At 32.9% G+C, this 19,529-nt stretch overlaps 1 protein-coding gene and 1 non-coding gene across 2 annotated transcripts; one reads left to right on the top strand and one right to left on the bottom strand.

Annotated features, from left to right (window-relative positions):
• The first annotated feature begins 387 nt into the window (after positions 1-387).
• LOC120091197 (putative F-box protein PP2-B12) lies at positions 388-4,860 on the top strand. The gene is given in 3 exon segments (XM_039049108.1): positions 388-826; positions 2,310-2,428; positions 4,281-4,860. Coding segments are annotated over 3 exon segments (807 nt in total). The 5' UTR covers positions 388-553; the 3' UTR covers positions 4,696-4,860.
• Positions 4,861-18,752: 13,892 nt separating this feature from the next.
• Positions 18,753-18,837, bottom strand: TRNAM-CAU. The gene is given in 2 exon segments: positions 18,753-18,788; positions 18,800-18,837. It is a non-coding gene; the product is annotated as a tRNA-Met (tRNA).
• Positions 18,838-19,529: the final 692 nt, after the last annotated feature.

The following is a 19,529-nucleotide window of genomic DNA, read 5'->3' on the forward strand; positions in this document are numbered from 1 at the left end:
AAACATCAATCTATTATTAAGTCAATCTAAAACACGTTAAACAACATAAAAAGTACGAGAAAATGGGATTCACTAATAAAAAATCATAATTACATACCAAACAATGATAAAAAAGATGAAAATGCAAAAAAATAAAATAAAAAAGGTAGTCCAAAAATAACACTAAAAACTTTTATTGAAAACTTTAAAATTAAAGACATTTTTGAAAAATATAGTGGAAAGAAGATTTTTTATGTAAAAATCTTTTGAAATAAAAAAAATGTAATATATTAAAATTTAGATGTAGGGTAGTCCCAAAACATGGAGACTAAATTTGTATGTATATATTATATATATATTAATATATATATATATATATTGTCAATAAAAAGGAAAGAAAATAAGAAAGAGAGTGGAAATAGAGTAAAACGGACAGCTACCGTCCTCGACTATGGTGGATGGATATTTAAATATTTTTGCGTTTATTCCAACTATTCTTTGGTCAGTTGACTTTGTAAGATAAAAAGCAAAAGAAAAGGGGAGGAAAAAATTAAAAAAGAAAAACAAATCGGAGATGGACATCAACCAGCTACCGGTGGAGTGCATTTCTTCCATTCTGGCGTTCACCTCGCCGAAGGACGCCTGCAGATCCGCCGCCGTGTCGCCGGCTTTCAGATCCGCCGTCGATTCCGACGCTCTGTGGACCAATTTTCTGCCGTCCGATTACCAGCAGATTATTTCTCAGGCTTCGTCTTCATCTTCGTCTTTGTTTCTGAATTCCTTGTCCAAGAAGGCTCTTTACTTCCATCTCTGCGATCATTTGCTTTTCATCGGCTCTGGAAATTCGGTAATTCAATTGTTTCACTTATCCTAAACTAAATTTTGATTTGTTAAATCTCTATTTAATTACTCTACCAAATTCTAATTTCCTTTTTTATTCGAGAAGACTCTGAATATTATTCAATTTTGCATGTCACCAATTTAACATTTTTATAAATCTGTGGGATCTTGTGCTAGAAATAAAATTCAATTACATGAATAATAGACTTCTTAATCTTAACAACGACTTATTAGATGATCTATGTAAAATTTGATAATTTAAAGAATTATGGTACATTTTAAAGTTTAGAAAATAAATTATTGTCCTAATTAAATTTTGATGGACCAGTAATTTAAGCGTGTTTGATTATCATTTTTTGTATTTGGGTTTTAAAAAAATTAATCTACCCTTTTCTTTTCAAAATTCAAGTTTAGTATTAAAAAAATTGATTTTGTTTTTGAAAATTTCTAACAATAATTCAAATGTTACAGAGAAGTTACGAAAATACAAAAATAATTTTTTGGGAAAAATAATTTTTTGGTCCCTAAGTTTTGGGTTTTCTATTTAGTCATCAAGTTTTAAAATAGGAAAATTATTTTAGATAAAAAAATTGCTAAAAATATTTACAAATAATAGCAAAATATCATAGTTTATTTACAAAAGACCACGATAAACTACTATATGTGTCTATCATGACACATATAGACAGCGTGGTTTATCACAAATAGATGGTGATATTTTACTATGATTTTGTGAATATTTTTGTTCATTTTTCTATATTTGAAAATAGCCCTTCAAAATATTACATATTTAGTCCTTAATTTTTGAGTTTGGTTTCAATTTAATATATGGGTTTCAAAATGCTACAATTTTTCCCTTACATTTGAGTTTTGCTTCAATTCGATCCCTATGTTTTGAGATTTATATTTTTAACTTTGATTTTTATCACTAAATACTCATTTTTTGTCTTTAGAGTTAATTTATGTTACTAAATTAAAAATCATTACAAAAATTATAATTAATTAAGTTTCACAATTTTCATCACTTTTAAAATTTTACTTAATAATTATTTTTAATTAATTAATAGAAATTAACATCAGTAATTGAAAGTTAGTATTCAATGAAAATTTGAGGTTAAAAAGAAAAACTCTTAAAACCCAATGATCAAATTGAAACAAAACTTAAAATTTAAAAACTAAATGTATAACATTTTAAAATCTAGGGCTTCAATAAAAATTAAAGCGGAAATCTAGGAAAAAAGTAATATTTCCTAAATTTTTTTTTTCAGAACTAGAAAGCAAAAAATGGAAAAACATTGTTTTTCTTGATTTTGTGTCTTTCCATCAAAATAATAGATTTAGAAGTATAGTATGAAATTAACATAAAATATAATTAGAGCTTTTTGAGATTGATCAAAATATAAATAATTACAACTATTGTGCTATTTTGGATTTATGAAATATTTATTTGAAATTAAATCTGATTGAAAATGGGAATTAATTTGAATCAGAGTTTTGCATTGGAGAAAGAGAGCGGCAAGAAATGTTATATGATAGGAGCAAGAGATTTAGACATTATTTGGGGGAATTCACCCGAATATTGGACATGGAAATCCATCCCTTCATCAAGGTACCCATCTAATTAATTTTCTCTGTTCAATATTTTATACGGTCTCATTCGATATTTTATTTACGTCTCTAAAAATTATGCTTCTTTCTTCCACCATTTTCTTACAGTAATTTTTATTCTTAATAAACATTTGACTGCTTAATATAATTTTAAAAACAATCACACTTTTTTTTTAGCTTTCAAACCGTTTGATTTGAATTTTGAAAATAGTCCCAAAAATTAAACAAGAAAACAAAGACATCGAACGATAGTTAGAAGTGATATTTGTGAGCTTAATTTAAAAAAAAAAAAAACCAAATAACTGCCAAATGAGTTAAAAAAAATTTATTTATTTTGATTTATATATTTTTTAATTTTTGTCTATTTTAATTTATGTACTTTAAAAAATGTCGAATTTGGTCTCTTTGTTGTCTTTGTTATCCTTATCTTTTTCAATAACAATTTTAGCACACTTTGGAATATGTTTAATTTTAGTATTTGTATTCTCAAATAGTGTCCAATTTTAATATTTATATTTTCAATAAATCTTAAAAATAGTTCATATTGCTAGGTTATTGTTGGTTTTTTCCAAAAACTTTTTATTATTTAGGTCAAATTTCGCTTTTGGTTTCTTAACTTTTGTCAAAGCAACAATTTAGTCTACAAGTTTTATTTTGTAATGATTTAGTTTATGTCGTGAAAAATACTGTTAAGATTTAACAAAAAAAAATTTACACACTTAGATTGATAAATTAATTAGGGTTAAGTTTGTTTATAAATCGTAAAGATTAAATAATTACATGATAAAAATTGACAATTAAGTTTAACAAAGTTTTTGACGATGAGACTAAAATTGTCACAATTTTTTATAATATAGGGACTAAAGTGTCACAAGCAAAATTTTAAGAACTAAATTATTACAAATTTAAAAATGCATCGACTAAATCATTACAAATCAAAGTTCATGAATTAAATAGTTACTCTATGATAGAAGGAATTTCTCACCTATTATTTATTAACTTTTTAACAACTAATTTTGTAAACATATTCACGTAAAAGTATTTTCTAATATGAAAATTATTGATATTAATTATTTAATTAATTTAAACCTAGGGTCCCACACTTGAGAGATTATTCAAATCGCCTGCCACATTATAGCAAACAGTCTTACGCTATTAAATGTATATGATCGAGAAATAAAGGAAAAATGCCTCAAATCTATATCTATTATCTAACTATTACAAGACATCAGAGCTACTTTGAACTTGATTTCAACTTTTTAACCACTCTCGATTAAAAAAAATTTAACTTTTTCTTTTTTAATATTAACTTTCTAAACATATATTATATTTCCTAACATGAAAATTGTTATTATTATTTAATTAATTTCAATAAAAATTAACTTATATGGGCTACAATTAAAACAAACTTCAAATTATAATTAAGACCAAAATAATATTTTTATCTAGTATAAAATTTTGGTCCAAATACTATTCTGGTCTCTAGACTTTCAAGTTTGTTCATTTTTAGTTTTTACACTTTCAGTTGTCAAATTTTAGTTCTTATACTTTTAATAAATCTCAAATACTAGTTTATTGTTGATATTTTAAATTTTTTTTTTGTTATGTATTAGTTTTTTTTTACTATGAATCTTGAAAAAATATTCACATATTATATTTATTTATATGAAAATTATTATTATTAATTAACTAGTTTTGGTAGAAATTAATTATGAGAGATTAATTTAAAGATTTATTGACAATATATGGACTAAAATTGAATATTGAAAATACAGAGATTAAAATTAAACAAACTTCGAACTATAAAGACTAAAAGGTAGTTCCAACCTAAAATTTTTGCTTTTAAACCACAGGTTTCCTCAAGTGGCTGAGTTAGAAATCGTGTGGTGGCTTGAAATCAAAGGAAAGATAGAAGCTAGAAATTTAAGTTCCAAAACCAAGTACGCAGCTTACTTTGTATTCAATCTTGTGGAAAACCCTTATTGACGTCATGGATTTCAGATAAGACCTGTTTCTTTAGAAGTTCATTTCGAAGGGGCAGAGGTTGAAGAGGAAGGGAAGAAAAGGGTAATTTTGGACCCTCCCCAAGGATCTCTTTTAGTTTATGAAGAAAGATCAGATGGGTGGATGGAAATTGAAATGGGTGAAATCTTCAATGAATTAGGAGATGATGGCTCAATTGTTTTCCATTTGAAAGAGATTGATAACTTCATAAGTAAAGGTGGGTTAATTGTTGAAGGAATTGAGATTAGACCTAAAAATGATTAAGAATTCAATATTGCATGAAAAATTACTTGATGTGATTGCCCTTATTATTGTAATTGAGATACTAGAAAGAGAGAGATCCAAGGACATACTTTGTTTATTTTTTTTTCTTGTATATTTGATGTGCTGAATTACAAGTTTAGTTTATGAAATTTTAAGGTTACGTTTATTTATTGTTATTATACTTTTATATCCCCGATATTTAAAAATGTATAATAAATTTATGAACTATCAATTTTGTCTCAAATATGGATCCATTTTTTTTAATATATTTTTAGATTTACTGAATTTAACAAACATGTCTTTATTAAGTAGTCTGGATTATGTTTTTGAAAATTGTTTCTAAATTATGTGGTCCAACCAATACAAATTCTAAAAGGAACAATGTTATTTTTTCAATATATTCAGATTTTCAATTTGAAATTTTAAAATACATAATTATATTTTAAAAAAAGACATTAATAGTCATCTCATATTCTATAAAATATATATTATATCATATATATAAATTATATGATATTACAAAATAATAATTATACAAAAATTTTAACATATACCAAATTCAGAAATTTATAATTATTAATTAGTTTAATGGCTTATAAATATATTATCACACACAATTTGGTGGCTTAAATTAGAATTTACTATCAAATAGATGTTTGAAAACATAAAATACAATCATATTTTCATTGAAAATCCTTTATTTTCAAATTTATATTTTTTTAATTACCTACCAACTAGACTCTTAATTTTAAAGTTTATAAAAATTGACTAATCTATTAGATATATATCTTTTATATCTAATAGGATCATAAAAGCTTTTAGTTTTGTATCCAGTAGGTCCGGTTTGTCAAAAATCCTAAATAAGTCGAGGATCTATTAGACACAAGTTTGAAAAATTCAAAAATCTATTAGACAAAGAATTGAAAGTTTAAGGATCTATCAGACACTTTATAAAGCTTGATCTACTCGACAAACATTTTTAAGGGTCTATTAGACACTTTATAATGTTTAAAAGGACACAAGAACAAAAAAATTGAAAAAGTTAAAAAATCAATTAGGCATTTTGTTTAAATTCATAGACTAAATATACACAAATTTAAAAGTTAAGAGTCTTAGACTTACAATTTAACATATTTAATACTAGTAGGCTAATAGAATGTTTGAATAATTTTTCATCAAGATGTAAATTATATAGATAAATTTGAAGTTTTAGGGATTGTTTCATTTAAAGTTTTAGCTGCTGAGAATGAATGTTTGGAAATCAAGGATAACTGTATTTGATTGTGCATGTAAAATATTATCAAAATTTTATAAAAAAATTATTATATTTAATTTATGAAATTAAGCACGATAGTCTTATATAATTATGATAGATTAATTAATTGAAAAATAAATATCATTCGTGCTACTATGGGTTTTTGAAATTTTAATTAAAAGTAAGTTTTATGACATAAAATTTGACCTATTCGAAGTTGTTCCACCTAACAATTGCCATAGGATTAGAGAAAATTTGACCTATTCAAGGTTGACTCACATTCAATTAGTGGAAATTATTAAAATATTTTGTAGTTTCAAAACATAATTGTTAAAATATTGGAAATGATTAACCAGTTAAAGAAAGTTAGTTCACAATATTTTAACAATTATGTTTTGAAACTACAAAATATTTTAATAATTTCCACTAATTGAATGTGTGAGTCAACATTGAATAGGTCAAAACTTTTCCAAATTTTTTCCAAAACTTCAATATTTTGGGGTTTTGTTTTAAGAGAAAAATATTTTTTCAAAACTTGAAGCAATTTCAATATTTTTAACCTCTTACAACTCAATACATTTTGGAGTATTTATAATAGTGCAAGTGGAAGATGAAAGAACATTTCTTTTCATCTTCCAAATAATAATGAAAGAATCTATTAAAAAAAATGAAAGATTTATAAGTTATTGAAAGAAAATGAAAGGTTTATGTAATTAAAATATATAATTAAATAAAATTAATTTTTATTTAATTAATATGTACTTTAATTAACAGTCTGTTTTATGTAATTAAAAAATATACATGTAATTAAATAAAATAAAATTTTATTTAATTTATATACTTTAATTTAATATTATAAAAACATTTTTTAAAGGTAAAATATAAATGATTTATTAATAATAATAACATATGCATGTGGGGAAATAGTTTACTTCTACCACCAACACACTTTGGAAAAGAATTATAAATGAAATTCTCAATTATTTAATATGTTATTTAATATGAATCAAATTCATATTAAGTTTGATATTTTCTCTCAAATTATACCTCATATATTTATATATAAATAATTTCCTTTATTGATGTGAACAATTCAAATTAATGCGAATTAATTCAATTCTCATTTTTATCCCAATTGAGCTAACGAGAGGACCTTATGGACTTGTAGTTTGAAACTCCATTGGTACTCAATTAATTAATCAAACTCTTTGATTAAATTAATCAACTTTTATTAACTTTCAATCACCCCACTAAAGACTAACAACTACAGTCTATTGGATATAACCAATCAACGACGCATTGACCTTTTATAAATTGCTCGTAAGTACAGCTGCACCAAAATTACCATTTTACCACTATAGTTGCATCTAACTACTTAAGTACCACAGATCCCTCTAATGAACAATAAGTCATAGGCCAACTATGACCAAACCCCTCAGGCGAGAGTGTGGCGTCATATTGTTCAAGCCCCATAATCAGTTCTTAAAGAAGAAATCTATCTACATTCTCTAGCTTTAGAGAATGAGCAAATTCCTTCTACTGTAGTTGTGTTCTTAGCTCCCTAATCAGATGAATCCCCAAAATGGTAGGCATATTAAGTCGGCAAAACTAACCATTCTCACCCATACAAATCAAAGGACCACCTTAATAGGCAAGAGTTCACAATTCACTTAGGATTCAGGTCAATTCACCTATGGTCGCCCATCCTGATGAAATGCAAGTCTGATCTATCAACGGTGTTATATAGAGAGACTATACATTTCGTGGTCCGATCTTATACAAACTCTTTGTATAGAACACTCCTACTCACATGTCTAGACATGAATGATCAGGATCATATCATTTGTAGTACTTTACAACAATTGTAACAACTATAAAATCGACCGTATTTGTGGTGTTATCTACCTTATCCATCTACTAAAAACCGTTTAGGTTATCACTTAAACATGATCCGCCTGTATGTCCCTACATACATGCTTAAGTTGGATTAGTTTATTGGTTTTTTAGGATAAATATAACTAAATTATAAATAAAATATCTCTTTATTTTATTAGATAAATAAATTATTTATACAACACAATTACAACTACAAGATCCACGAGATTTATAATATTATTGTGACCAACACGACCATTTTGAGCGACTTTTCTCCTCCCCAATTGATAATATTCTTTGTTATTTTTTGTTCGAGTTTTTCCTGCTCGATGATTGAAAACTGGAGGTAGTATATTCATGAAAATCCCTATAGACTTCTAGTTAGCATGGTTCCCAATTGCTTATTATCATTCCAAATTACGGCAAAAAAAAAAAAAAATACAAATTACAGTTATCACTTTACTGTTACACTCATAACATTAATAGAAGACGACATCTATTAGTAATAGACTAGGATATGAGTCTATCAATGACGGATTAATATTACTAGAGTGATATTAGTCTATCAGTGATTATTGTACTGGATTTTCAAGTTGAGGTGTCAAAGATTCATCACTGTCTTCAAAATTCACAGGTACTGTTTGTTGCTCTAGAGTATCTTCTGTCCAATTCCAAGTGTTTAGTTCATCAAATATAACATCTCGGCTAATTACAATTTTACTTGTGATTTGATTGAACAGTTTGTAAGCCTTTGATTGCTCACTAATTCCAAGAAAGATACATTTTTTACCTTTGTCATCTAGCTTCATTTTCTTCTCGTCAAGAATGTGTGCATATGCAATGCACCCAAACACTTTAAAGTGATCAACTGATGGTTTACGCACATCCCAAGCTTCTTGAGGAGTCATATTTTTCATCGAAAAAGTTGGACTTTGATTCAAAACATGAACACCCCAATTTACTGCTTCTGGCTAGAATTTCTTTGGAACTCTCCCATTTGCAATCATACTTCGAACCATGTTGAGGATAGTACGATTTTTCTTTCAGCAACACCATTTTGTTGAGGTGTGTAAGCTACTGTCAACTGGTGCCGAATTCCATGTTGAGCACAAAAGCTTACAAATTCTTGTGACATGTATTCTCCTCCACGATCCGTTCGAAGGGTTTTGATTTTTCTCCCAATTTCATTTTCAACTACTGCTTTAAAGCTCTTGAAATTGAGAATGCTTCAGACTTTTCCTGCAAGAAGTAAACCCAATTTTTTCTGGAAAAATCGTCAATGAAAGAAATAAAATATTTTTTCTTCCCATTTGATACTAGGTTTAATGGGCCACATATGTTCAGAATGAATCAACTCCAGGGATTTACGTGCTCTCCATGAGATCTATCCTTGGCCCACATATGTTTAATGGGCCACAGATTGTCTAGGTTAATGAATCCCTAGGTAGAACATTCAGTGGGAGGTACTTGGGGCATGAGATGCTTCACTTAAACCTTTCACTATTCTCCTTAAGTCCACACTGTGAGATCTATCTTCGGCGTCGCGGCACCTTTGGCGTATCCACCCAACGGATGGTGTTTGGGTAGGTCAATATCAAGGTGGATGGAGAGAATGTTCATAGTAAATGGGAGCGAAAGTGCGACAGCATATCCCTCGATCTCCCTCATTAGGTTGAATAAAGTTACTGTGCATCGCCTCAAGGCACCTTGGGAGTGTCTCCCTAAAGGATGACAATTTTACGTGTTTCTTTATTTGATCTCCTGTAAGAGGATAAGGTAACTTAGTCTCTTGTCCTAATCTATCTTTTCCCTACAGTAAGCACATTAGGGCGGGACTCTAGCACCGAAAACGAGGGGTTACACTTACACAAAATAGTTAAATGTTAACGATTCTGGACCAAAAAATGATGGCAGTTAGGTTCAGTTCCAAGAGTTGGTTCTGCTTAATGGTTGAGAATGTCTCATCCTAGTGAAGGGGCAATTGATCACCCCACCGATGGCGTTTGTCCTTACTCACTAGGGCATCATTGCAAAATAGAAGTCTATTACTTAGGGTACTTGAAACTGTTTTGCAAAAACAAATTGGTTTAAAAGTGGTTTAGCAAAACTAATCAAGATTTGTTCTTATTTTCAGCAACTTTTTCAAATGGAAACAGCCACATTATCGTTGTTAAGCGCCAAAAAATTGAATGGCGATAATTTTTTAACATGGAAACATATGATCACGACGATCCTAATCATCGAGGATCTCATGTTTTCTCTCACGAAGGCTTGTCCTCCTATTCCAACTCTAAATGCCGCTCGAAATGTTCGGAAGGCATACGAGCGATGGACAAGGGTGAATGAGAAAGCCCGAGCCTATATCTTGACAAGTCTTTCTGACGTCTTAGCCAAGAAGCATGAGCCTATGGTCTCAGCTCGTGAGATCATGGAGTCCCTGTAGGGAATGTTTGGACAACCGTCTGAACAGCTTACGTATGAGGCTCTAAGATATATATTCAACTCTAAAATGCAAGAAGGCACCTCTGTTCATGAACATGTGCTAAACATGATGGTCCACTTCAATGTGGCGGAGTTGAATGGGTCTACCATCGATGAGGGCAGCCAGGTTAGCATAATCCTGCATTCTTTGCCGGAGAGCTTCCTGCACTTTGTTAGCAATGTGATTCTTAACAAAGTGAAATATAACCTTAAAACTCCCCTTAACGAGTTGCAGACATACCAATCTTTACTGAAAAGTAAGGAGAGGCAGAAGGGTGAGGCAAATGTTGCTTTATCCTCTAGGAAGTTCCATAGAGGTTCGACCTCAGGAACAAAGTCTGCACCTTTCTCTTCTAACTATGCAAAGGGGAAGAAGGAGAAAGATGGTAAGGGAAAACGGAAGGCACCTGCTAACCCACCACCTGTCGCCCCGAGAAGGCGTCCATCAATTGCTAACGGAAAGTGTTTCCATTGCAATGAAGATGGACATTGGAAGAGGAATTGTCCTCGGTATCTGAAGGAGAAGAAAACAGCCAAGGTTAAGGCCAAGGCAGATAAAGGTAAATATGATTTACTTGTACTCGAAACTTGCTTAGTGGAGAATGATGATTCTTCCTGGATAATTGATTCAGACGCCACTAACCATGTCTGTTCTTCTTTTCAGGGGATTAGATCCTAGCGACAGCTAGAGACTGATGAGATGATGATGCGAGTAGGCACCGGGCACGTCGTCTCAGCTGTGGCAGTGGGAAGGATCCAGTTGACTTTACAGAATAGGTTTCTAAATTTGACTGATGTATATATTGTTCCTGAATTAAAAAGGAACCTTATTTTTGTAAAGTGCCTACTGCAATATAAATACACTATTTCTTTCGAATTGAGTAAAGCGTTTATTCATAAAGATGGTGTCTTTATTTGCACAGCTAATCTGGAATCAAATTTATATGTGCTAAGAACGTTAGCCATTAATTCTCTTCATAATACTGAAATGTTCAGAATTTTCGTAACTCAATTAAAACGTCAACAAATTTCTCCAAAATAAAATGCCTAACTTTGGCATCAACGTTTAGGGCACATCAATCTTAATAGGATTGAGAGATTGGTGAAGAATGGACTTCTAAGTGAGTTAGAAGAAAATTCTTTACTTGTGTGTGAATCTGGCCTTGAAGGTAAGATGACTAAACGACCTTTTACTAGAAAAGGTTTTAAAGCCAAAGAGCCTCATGAGTTAGTACATTCTGACCTTTGTGATCCTATGAATGTGCGAGCCCGGGGTGGCTATGAGTATTTTATCAGTTTTACTGATGATTACTCCAGGTACGGGTATGTTTATCTTTTGCAACGGAAGTCTGAATCTTTTGAAAAGTTCAAAGAGTTCAAGGCTGAAGTTGAAAACGCATTGGATAGACTGATCAAAACACTTTGATCAGATCGAGGTGGAGAGTTTTTGGACTCTGCATTCCAGGACTATTTGATAGAACATGGAAACGTTTCCTAATTCTCAGCGTCGAATACACCTCAGCCGAATGGTATAGCGGAGAGGAGAAATAGGATCTTGTTAGACATGGTTCGTTCGATGATGAGTTATACTTCCTTACCGGACTCATTTTGAGGTTTTGTAGTGGAGACTACGGTATATATACTCAACTGTGTTCCCTTTAAGAGTGTTGCAAGGACACCTCTGGAGTTGTGGAATGGGCGTAAAGCTAGTTTACGTCATTTCCACATTTAGGGTTGCCCTGCATATGTGCTTGAGGCTAATCTCAAGAAGTTGGAACCACGGTCAAGGTTATGCCTCTTTGTAGGCTACCCCAAAGGTACACGAAGGGGTTATTTTTATGTTCCAACAGAAAATAGGGTGTTTGTTTCAACAAACGCTACTTTTCTAGAGGAGGATCATATAAAGAAGCACAGTCCACAAAGCAAAGTCGTGTTATGTGAGCTTTCCAATGAAACTATTGAAACTTCAACAAGAGTTGTTGAAGAGCCTGCTACATCAACAAGGGTTGTTGATGGTAGTTCATCCAGTAGGTCAGTTCCACCTCAAGAGTTGAGGGAACCTCGACATAGTGAGAGGGTTGCGAACTCACTTGTTTGCTATCTGGGTTTCACGAAAATCCTTGCTGTGGTAGCAAATGTCGATGTTGAGGATCCGTTGTCTTATAAGAAGGAAATGGAGGATGTTAACCGGGATGAATGGGTCAAGGCCATGGATCTCGAGATGGAATCGATGTACTTCAACTCAGTATGGGATCTTGTAGATCAGCCTGATGGGGTTCGCCTTATAGGTTGTAAATGGATCTACAAGCGTAAACGGGGTGCTGATGGAAAGGTACAGACCTTCAAGGCTCGACTTGTGGTAAAGGGTTATATCCAGGTAGAGAGAGTCGACTATGAGGAGACTTTCTCACCTGTTGCCATGTTAATTATGAGATCTGGTGTACTTTCTCACCTGATGTACATTGCAGCTTATTATAATTATTATAATTATGAGATCTGGTAAATGGATGTCAAGACGACCTTTCTGAATGGCAATCTGGAGGAGACCATTTATATGGTGCAGCTTGAGGGATTTATAGCCCAAAGTCAAGAGTAAAAGATTTGCAAACTGAATCGGTCCATTTATAGACTGAAACAAGTGTCTCGATCTTGGAACATACGATTTGATGCTGCAATCAAGTCGTATGGCTTTGACCAAAATGTTGATAAACCTTGTGTGTATAAAAAGATCATCAACGCTTCAGTAGTCTTCTTAGTGTTATATGTAGACGATATCCTACTTATTAGGAATGATGTAGATCTAATGACTGTAGTTAAGAACTGGTTAGCGACCCAATTCCAAATGAAAGATTTGGGAAAGGCTCAGTTTGTTCTAAGGATCTAGATTTTTCAGGATCGAAAGAACAAAGTCCTAGCACTGTCTCAGGCATCGTACATTGACAAGATGTTACTCAAGTACTCGATGCAGGACTCCAAAAGAGGCCTACTACCATTGAGGCATGAAGTCACTTTATTTAAGGAAATGTGTCCTAAGACGCCTTAAGAGGTTGAGAAAATGAGACGGGTCCCATATGCGTCTGCCGCTGGCTGTTTGATGTACGCGATGCTCTGTACTCGTCCAGACATCTGCTATGCTGTAGGCATAGTCAGTAGGTATCAGTCTAACCCAGGCCAGGGTCACTGTACCGTAGTGAAGAACATCCTCAAGTATCTTCAGAGAACGAAGAACTACATGCTCGTGTATGGTTCTAGGGATATGATCCTTGCAGGATACACTGATTCTGACTTTCAGACTGATAAGAACTCTCGCAAGTCCACATCAAGGTCAGTCTTCACTCTTAACGGAGAAGCTGTAGTATGGCAAAGCACTAAGTAGGGGTGCATCGCCGACTCCACTATGGAGGCGGATTACATAGCGGCTTGCGAAGCTGCTAAAGAGGCCGTCTGGCTCAGGAAGTTCTTGACGGACCTGGAAGTTGTTCCATATATGTCTAGATCCATTACCTTCTATTGTGATAATAGTGGAGCAGTGGCGAACTCCAAGGAATCAAGGAGTCATCGGTGCGGTAAACACATAGAGCGAAAGTATCATCTGATCTGCGAGATAGTGCATCGAGGGGACGTGATTGTCACGCAGATCGCTTCAGAGCACAATGTTGTTGACCTGTTTACGAAGGCTCTCACGGCTACAGTATTTGAGGGTCACCTACGGAGCATGGGTTTACAGGATTGCCTGCTGCTAGACTAGGGCAAGTGGGAGATTTTCTTGTACTAGGCTTTTAATGCCCTAGTTTATTATTTTGTACTATTTCTTTTGTACACACCACTTCGCTTTAGGACAAGTGGGAGATTGTTGGGGTTGATGCCCTAAAGTCTTGTGTCCTGTAGTTTGTAAACAGTACATACGAATACCTGTGATTGTTAATATATGATATTTACTTGACATCTTGTTGTTTTGCTCATTTACTTGTTTTAATTGTTTTACCACAAACCAATAAACATAAAATCCTTGGTTGTCTATATGTGACTCAAGCATGTATGTGATGACATACAAGTGGATCATGCCTTGAGTGATAACCAAAATGGTTTGTAGTATATGGATATAGGAGGGAAACCTTATCCTGGTAACGGTACGGACGCAACCCGCTTTGTGGAATGGTCACAAGTGTTGTGGCTTGCCACAGATGATTTAATCCTGATCATTCGTGTTGAGGACATGCGAGCGGGGGCGTCCTATACAAAGAGTTTGTATAAGACCTAACCACGAAGTGTTAATGTCTCGTTATATAACACCGTTCATGACAGAGACTTCACTTCACTAGGATGACCATAGGTAACATGACCTCAATCCTTAGTGAGTTGGGAACTCCTGTCATTGAGGGCGGTTCTTTGATTTGTATGGGTGCAAGTGGCCAAGTCGTTGATTCAAACCTACCATTTTAGGGATACTTCTGATTTGAGAGCTGAGAACTCAGCTACACAAAAAGGAATTCACTCCTTTCCCGATGCAGGGGTAAGTAGATAGATAGCTCCCTTAAGGGATAATTCCGGAGTTTGAACGATGTGGCGCCACACACTTTCTCTTGGCCCAAGAGTGTTCACACATAGTTGGACTACGTTGTATTTTTCATTAGATGAATCAGTGGTACTTAAGGAGTGAGATGTAACTATAGGGAAAAAATGGTAAATTGGCCCAGCTGTACTTACGAGCATCTGCAAAGGGTCATCGTACTCATGATTGGTTATATCTAATGGACACAGAAATATATCTGTGGTAAGAAGAGTTTAATTGTTGGTCTTTAGTGGAATCACTGATAGTTAACGGATGGTGAATCTCGTGGCTAAAGAGTTTAGTCAGCTATTCACGTACCGTTGGAGCTTCGAGCCACATGTCCATTAGGTCACTTCGGTAGCTTGGATAAAGTCGAGAATCAGTGTTTGGCTTAATTTGAAATGTTCAAGTTGACAAGAGGAAGTACAATTATATATGATATAATTAGAATGGCTAATTATATATGATATAATTGGCTAAATGTATGAGATACATTATTTTGGAGGAAATTAGATATAAATATGATTTATATCAAATATAGGAAAAATACTATAGTAGATATATGATATTAAACTATAGGATATAAATATAATATGATTANATATGATTTATATCAAATATAGGAAAAATACTATAGTAGATATATGATATTAAACTATAGGATATAAATATAATATGATTATATTTATTAAATAAATTAATTGATTAATTATTTTTAATTAACCAATTTTCATGTTTAGGAAATGGGATAGTGGGCACCGAAGGTTTTGTAACCGGCGGGATACAAGTTAAAAATGGTTTTCAATTTGTGTGAGAATTGAGTCATGCAAAAAGAATCCCGAGCCCAAAAAGAAAACTTGAAAGACTGATCGTTGAGAGCCTATACGATAGATTCTCAATCGTCTAACTCACGCGTCCCTTAAACGATCGTACATCAGTTTCCTAAACGATCATCCAGTTTTTCCTAAACGATCGTGTAGTTTTACTATATGATAAGCATCCCCGCTATATGATAGCGAAGTTCTTCTCTTGCACGCTTTTCGTCTACACGATTTCTTTTCCTCCGTCTTTTACCAAACTCACTAGAGCCTACTCTCTGGGTTTTTGATGCCGAAGATACTTGGGTCTGCCTATTGGTGGTGTTGTCCCCATCTTCTTGGTCGTGTACATTCGGATCGTGCAGTATCAGACAAGAGATTCGTCGGGGTGCTGGTAGATCGGTGGAATTCTTCCACTGCCATGGGTTCATACATTTGAAAATCGTCTTCCTCTAGTAATGAACCTCTTCTCTATGCTTTATTGTATACTGAGCATGCTGTTGTTGAATTTTATTATGCATAACTATTATTTAGAACGTATATCGTTTATATTCTGGTCACTATGAAAATCGGAGCGATCTAAACCCGCTTATGGAATTATCGGTTTTGAGTTCCTTCAGTTTCAACATTGCCTTTTTTGGTCTTAATTTGAATATTTCCTATACCCACCATATTTACTTTAGAATTATCAACAAATGTCATAGTAGAATGATAACTTTCATCCAAATGAGAAAAGGGAGACTTGTTACCACACATATGATTGCTGCAACCAGTGTCTATATACCATATATTAGTTCCAAGCTCCTCGTTATGGTGGCACGTCATCAATAGAGTTTCTTGCTCCTTTTCCTCTATAAAATTGGATTGCTCTCCTTTTTCATGGTTGAAGTTGGTTGTGCATTTAGACTTGTAATGACCAAACTTATGGCAACGATAACATTGAATGTTGGACTTATCAAGTCTCGAGTTGTTGTTGGATGTTTGCTTGTGTGGATCATGTCCACCACCTCATCCTCTTCCTTGCCACCTTCCACGACCTCGACCACGTCCTTTATTTGATCTTCCCCCTGCAGAGTTTTAACCATGAGTTTAAGGTTTCAGTGTTTGTTCTTCGGTTGGACATGTATTTGATGTCATTCTCTGCTCATGCACAAGTAAAGAACTTTGTAATTCATCAATTGATAATGTATCAATATCTTTTGATTCCTCAATTGAACAAACCACATATGCAAATTTAGAATCCATCGACCGAAGAATCTTCTCAACCATAGCTACATCTTCAATCTCCTATCCATGGATACGCATCTTGTTTGCTATAGCCAAGGTCCGTGAGAAATACCCATCCACGGACTCACCTTGCTTCATTTTAAGAATCTCGAACTCTTTTCACCCTCGTTGTGCTTTGATACTTTTTCTTCATGGAGTCCCAAATTTACTTGCATGTATCCTTTTGCAAAATGGTCTCCAAGATGGCATGATTAATGACTTGAAATAAATAATTCTTTGCTTTGAGATCCTTCAATTTTTGTTCCTCTAGCTTCTTTTGGTCAGCTTCTGACAAGACAACTTCAGCAGTTGGTTCATACACTCCTGCTTCAATAATGGTCAAATACTCTTTAGACCGTAAGAAGTTCTCCATCAACATGCTCCAATGATCATAATGACCATCAAAGCGGGGAATTGTTGGTTGCACATAGTTGTTTGAGGCCATTGTCTATGCTTGCTAGCTATTGTAGAAGATAAAGGAATGAGAGCTGGTTTAATGACTAAGAAAAAAAGATGCCACAACCGGGCTCTGATACCACTGATAGAAAAAAATGGAGAGAACTAGTAAAAGAGAGGAAGTGATATAAAACTCCAGTAGATGAATTTCATTCCAATTAGGCCTTATATAGGTTCAAAGTACACCATAAATAACAAATTAACCACTCAAAACAAATAGCACAAGACTAGCACAAAGAATAGCAATCCTAAAGACCAGTAACAAGGAACTAAATATAATCAATTCTATTTTTAACGACAACAATAATCAATACCCTCTAATTAAATGGCAATGAAGCCTACAAAAGCACAAATTAAATTCAGTTAAAAAATTAGATGAAGCTAAATGGAAAAATTAAGGAAGAATCGTCCAAGATGAAATATGAGAACAAATCCAAAAACTTAACAATATGCACGGGCAAGGAGCCTAAACAAAGATGAATCATGGCTATAAAAGCATAAATTGAAAGGATGAAAAAAAGCGGAAAACAAATCCAAAAACTTAACAATATGCACGGGCAAGGAGCCTAAACAAAGATGAATCATGGCTATAAAAGCATAAATTGAAAGGATGAAAAAAAGCGGAAAACAAATCCAAAAACTTAACAATATGCACGGGCAAGGAGCCTAAACAAAGATGAATCATGGCTATAAAAGCATAAATTGAAAGGATGAAAAAAGCGGAAAACAAATCCAAAAACTTAACAATATGCACGGGCAAGGAGCCTAAACAAAGATGAATCATGGCTATAAAAGCATAAATTGAAAGGATGAAAAAAAGCGGAAAACAAATCCAAAAACTTAACAATATGCACGGGCAAGGAGCCTAAACAAAGATGAATCATGGCTATAAAAGCATAAATTGAAAGGATGAAAAAAAGCGGAAAACAAATCCAAAAACTTAGATTAAATTTGATTATACAAGAAAATCCAAGAAGAAGTTTGATCGCATAAGGAGCTCGTCAGAAATTGATCGCATGAACTATTGAATGCAAGGAAACTATCAAACACAAGACAATGGGAAGAGAATTGCAAAATCGAAGAGAAAATAATCTCCCGTCGAATAGAAAAGAGATGAGAATCAATCCAACGCAAAATTGAATGCAAAATCGATTTTGTTTTTGGCAGATTCTCCAGAAATTATCGAGAAGAAAATTAAAATCGAGAGAATGGAGAAGAGAAAATCACCCAAGTTATGGAGAAGATTGCACGAATGAGTGTTCTGCTGCTGAGAGAATGGAGAAGATTAAAAATACTAAAAAAATGTGGGACTCGCAAAGGAGTCCAGAGAAAGTTGAATACTAAAAAAACAAGTTGGGGTGAGAGAGGCTCGAACTCTCGACCTCAGGATTACTCTAAAGCTATGAGACCTACGCCCTAGCCAACTGCGCCACCACCCCTTGATGGAAATAAATGCGAGTTTTAAATTATAATTCATTGTTTTTTAAAAATTCTTTTATTTTGATAGTGCATAGAGGGGAGAATTGAACTTTTGATTGAAGTCGAACTATATTCCTTTTGACTTTCCAAAAAGTATATGCAATCATATATCTATAACTATAAATTAGCTCTATTAAATGTAATTTTCTTTAAAAAAAATGGGTAGAATGACACATTTATAAACATCTTTCACTTTTATAACACTCAACTTTTGTGATTAGTCCTAAGTAGCATTCAAAATTAGTATCAAATAAATTTGCTTCACTCAGTTTAGCATTATTTCACAATGGTTCAATTCATATCATGACTTCTTTAGTAGATGATTTTGTAAATCACTTACATGGAGATTTGGTAACATTTCAATATTTATCTAGAAAACAAATAAAAGTATTTATAATCATTAAGCACCCGTCATTGGTCTCTCTAAATTGTTTTTTCCACGGTTTGATTTGTAAATCCCCAAATGATTCACACCAAATTTTGTTTTCTACATGATTTAAGTTTATTCATGTCATAACTTCTACTCTACATTTTGTAACGATTTAGTTTTTACTATGAAAAATATTGTTAAGATTTTTAATAAAATTTCTCTTTATAAACTATAAATACTAAATCATTATATAATGAAAGTTGACACTTTAATTTTGTAGAA

The sequence above is a fragment of the Benincasa hispida genome, chromosome 1 (genome assembly GCF_009727055.1).
Source record: "Benincasa hispida cultivar B227 chromosome 1, ASM972705v1, whole genome shotgun sequence".
Taxonomy (NCBI): Eukaryota; Viridiplantae; Streptophyta; class Magnoliopsida; order Cucurbitales; family Cucurbitaceae; genus Benincasa; species Benincasa hispida.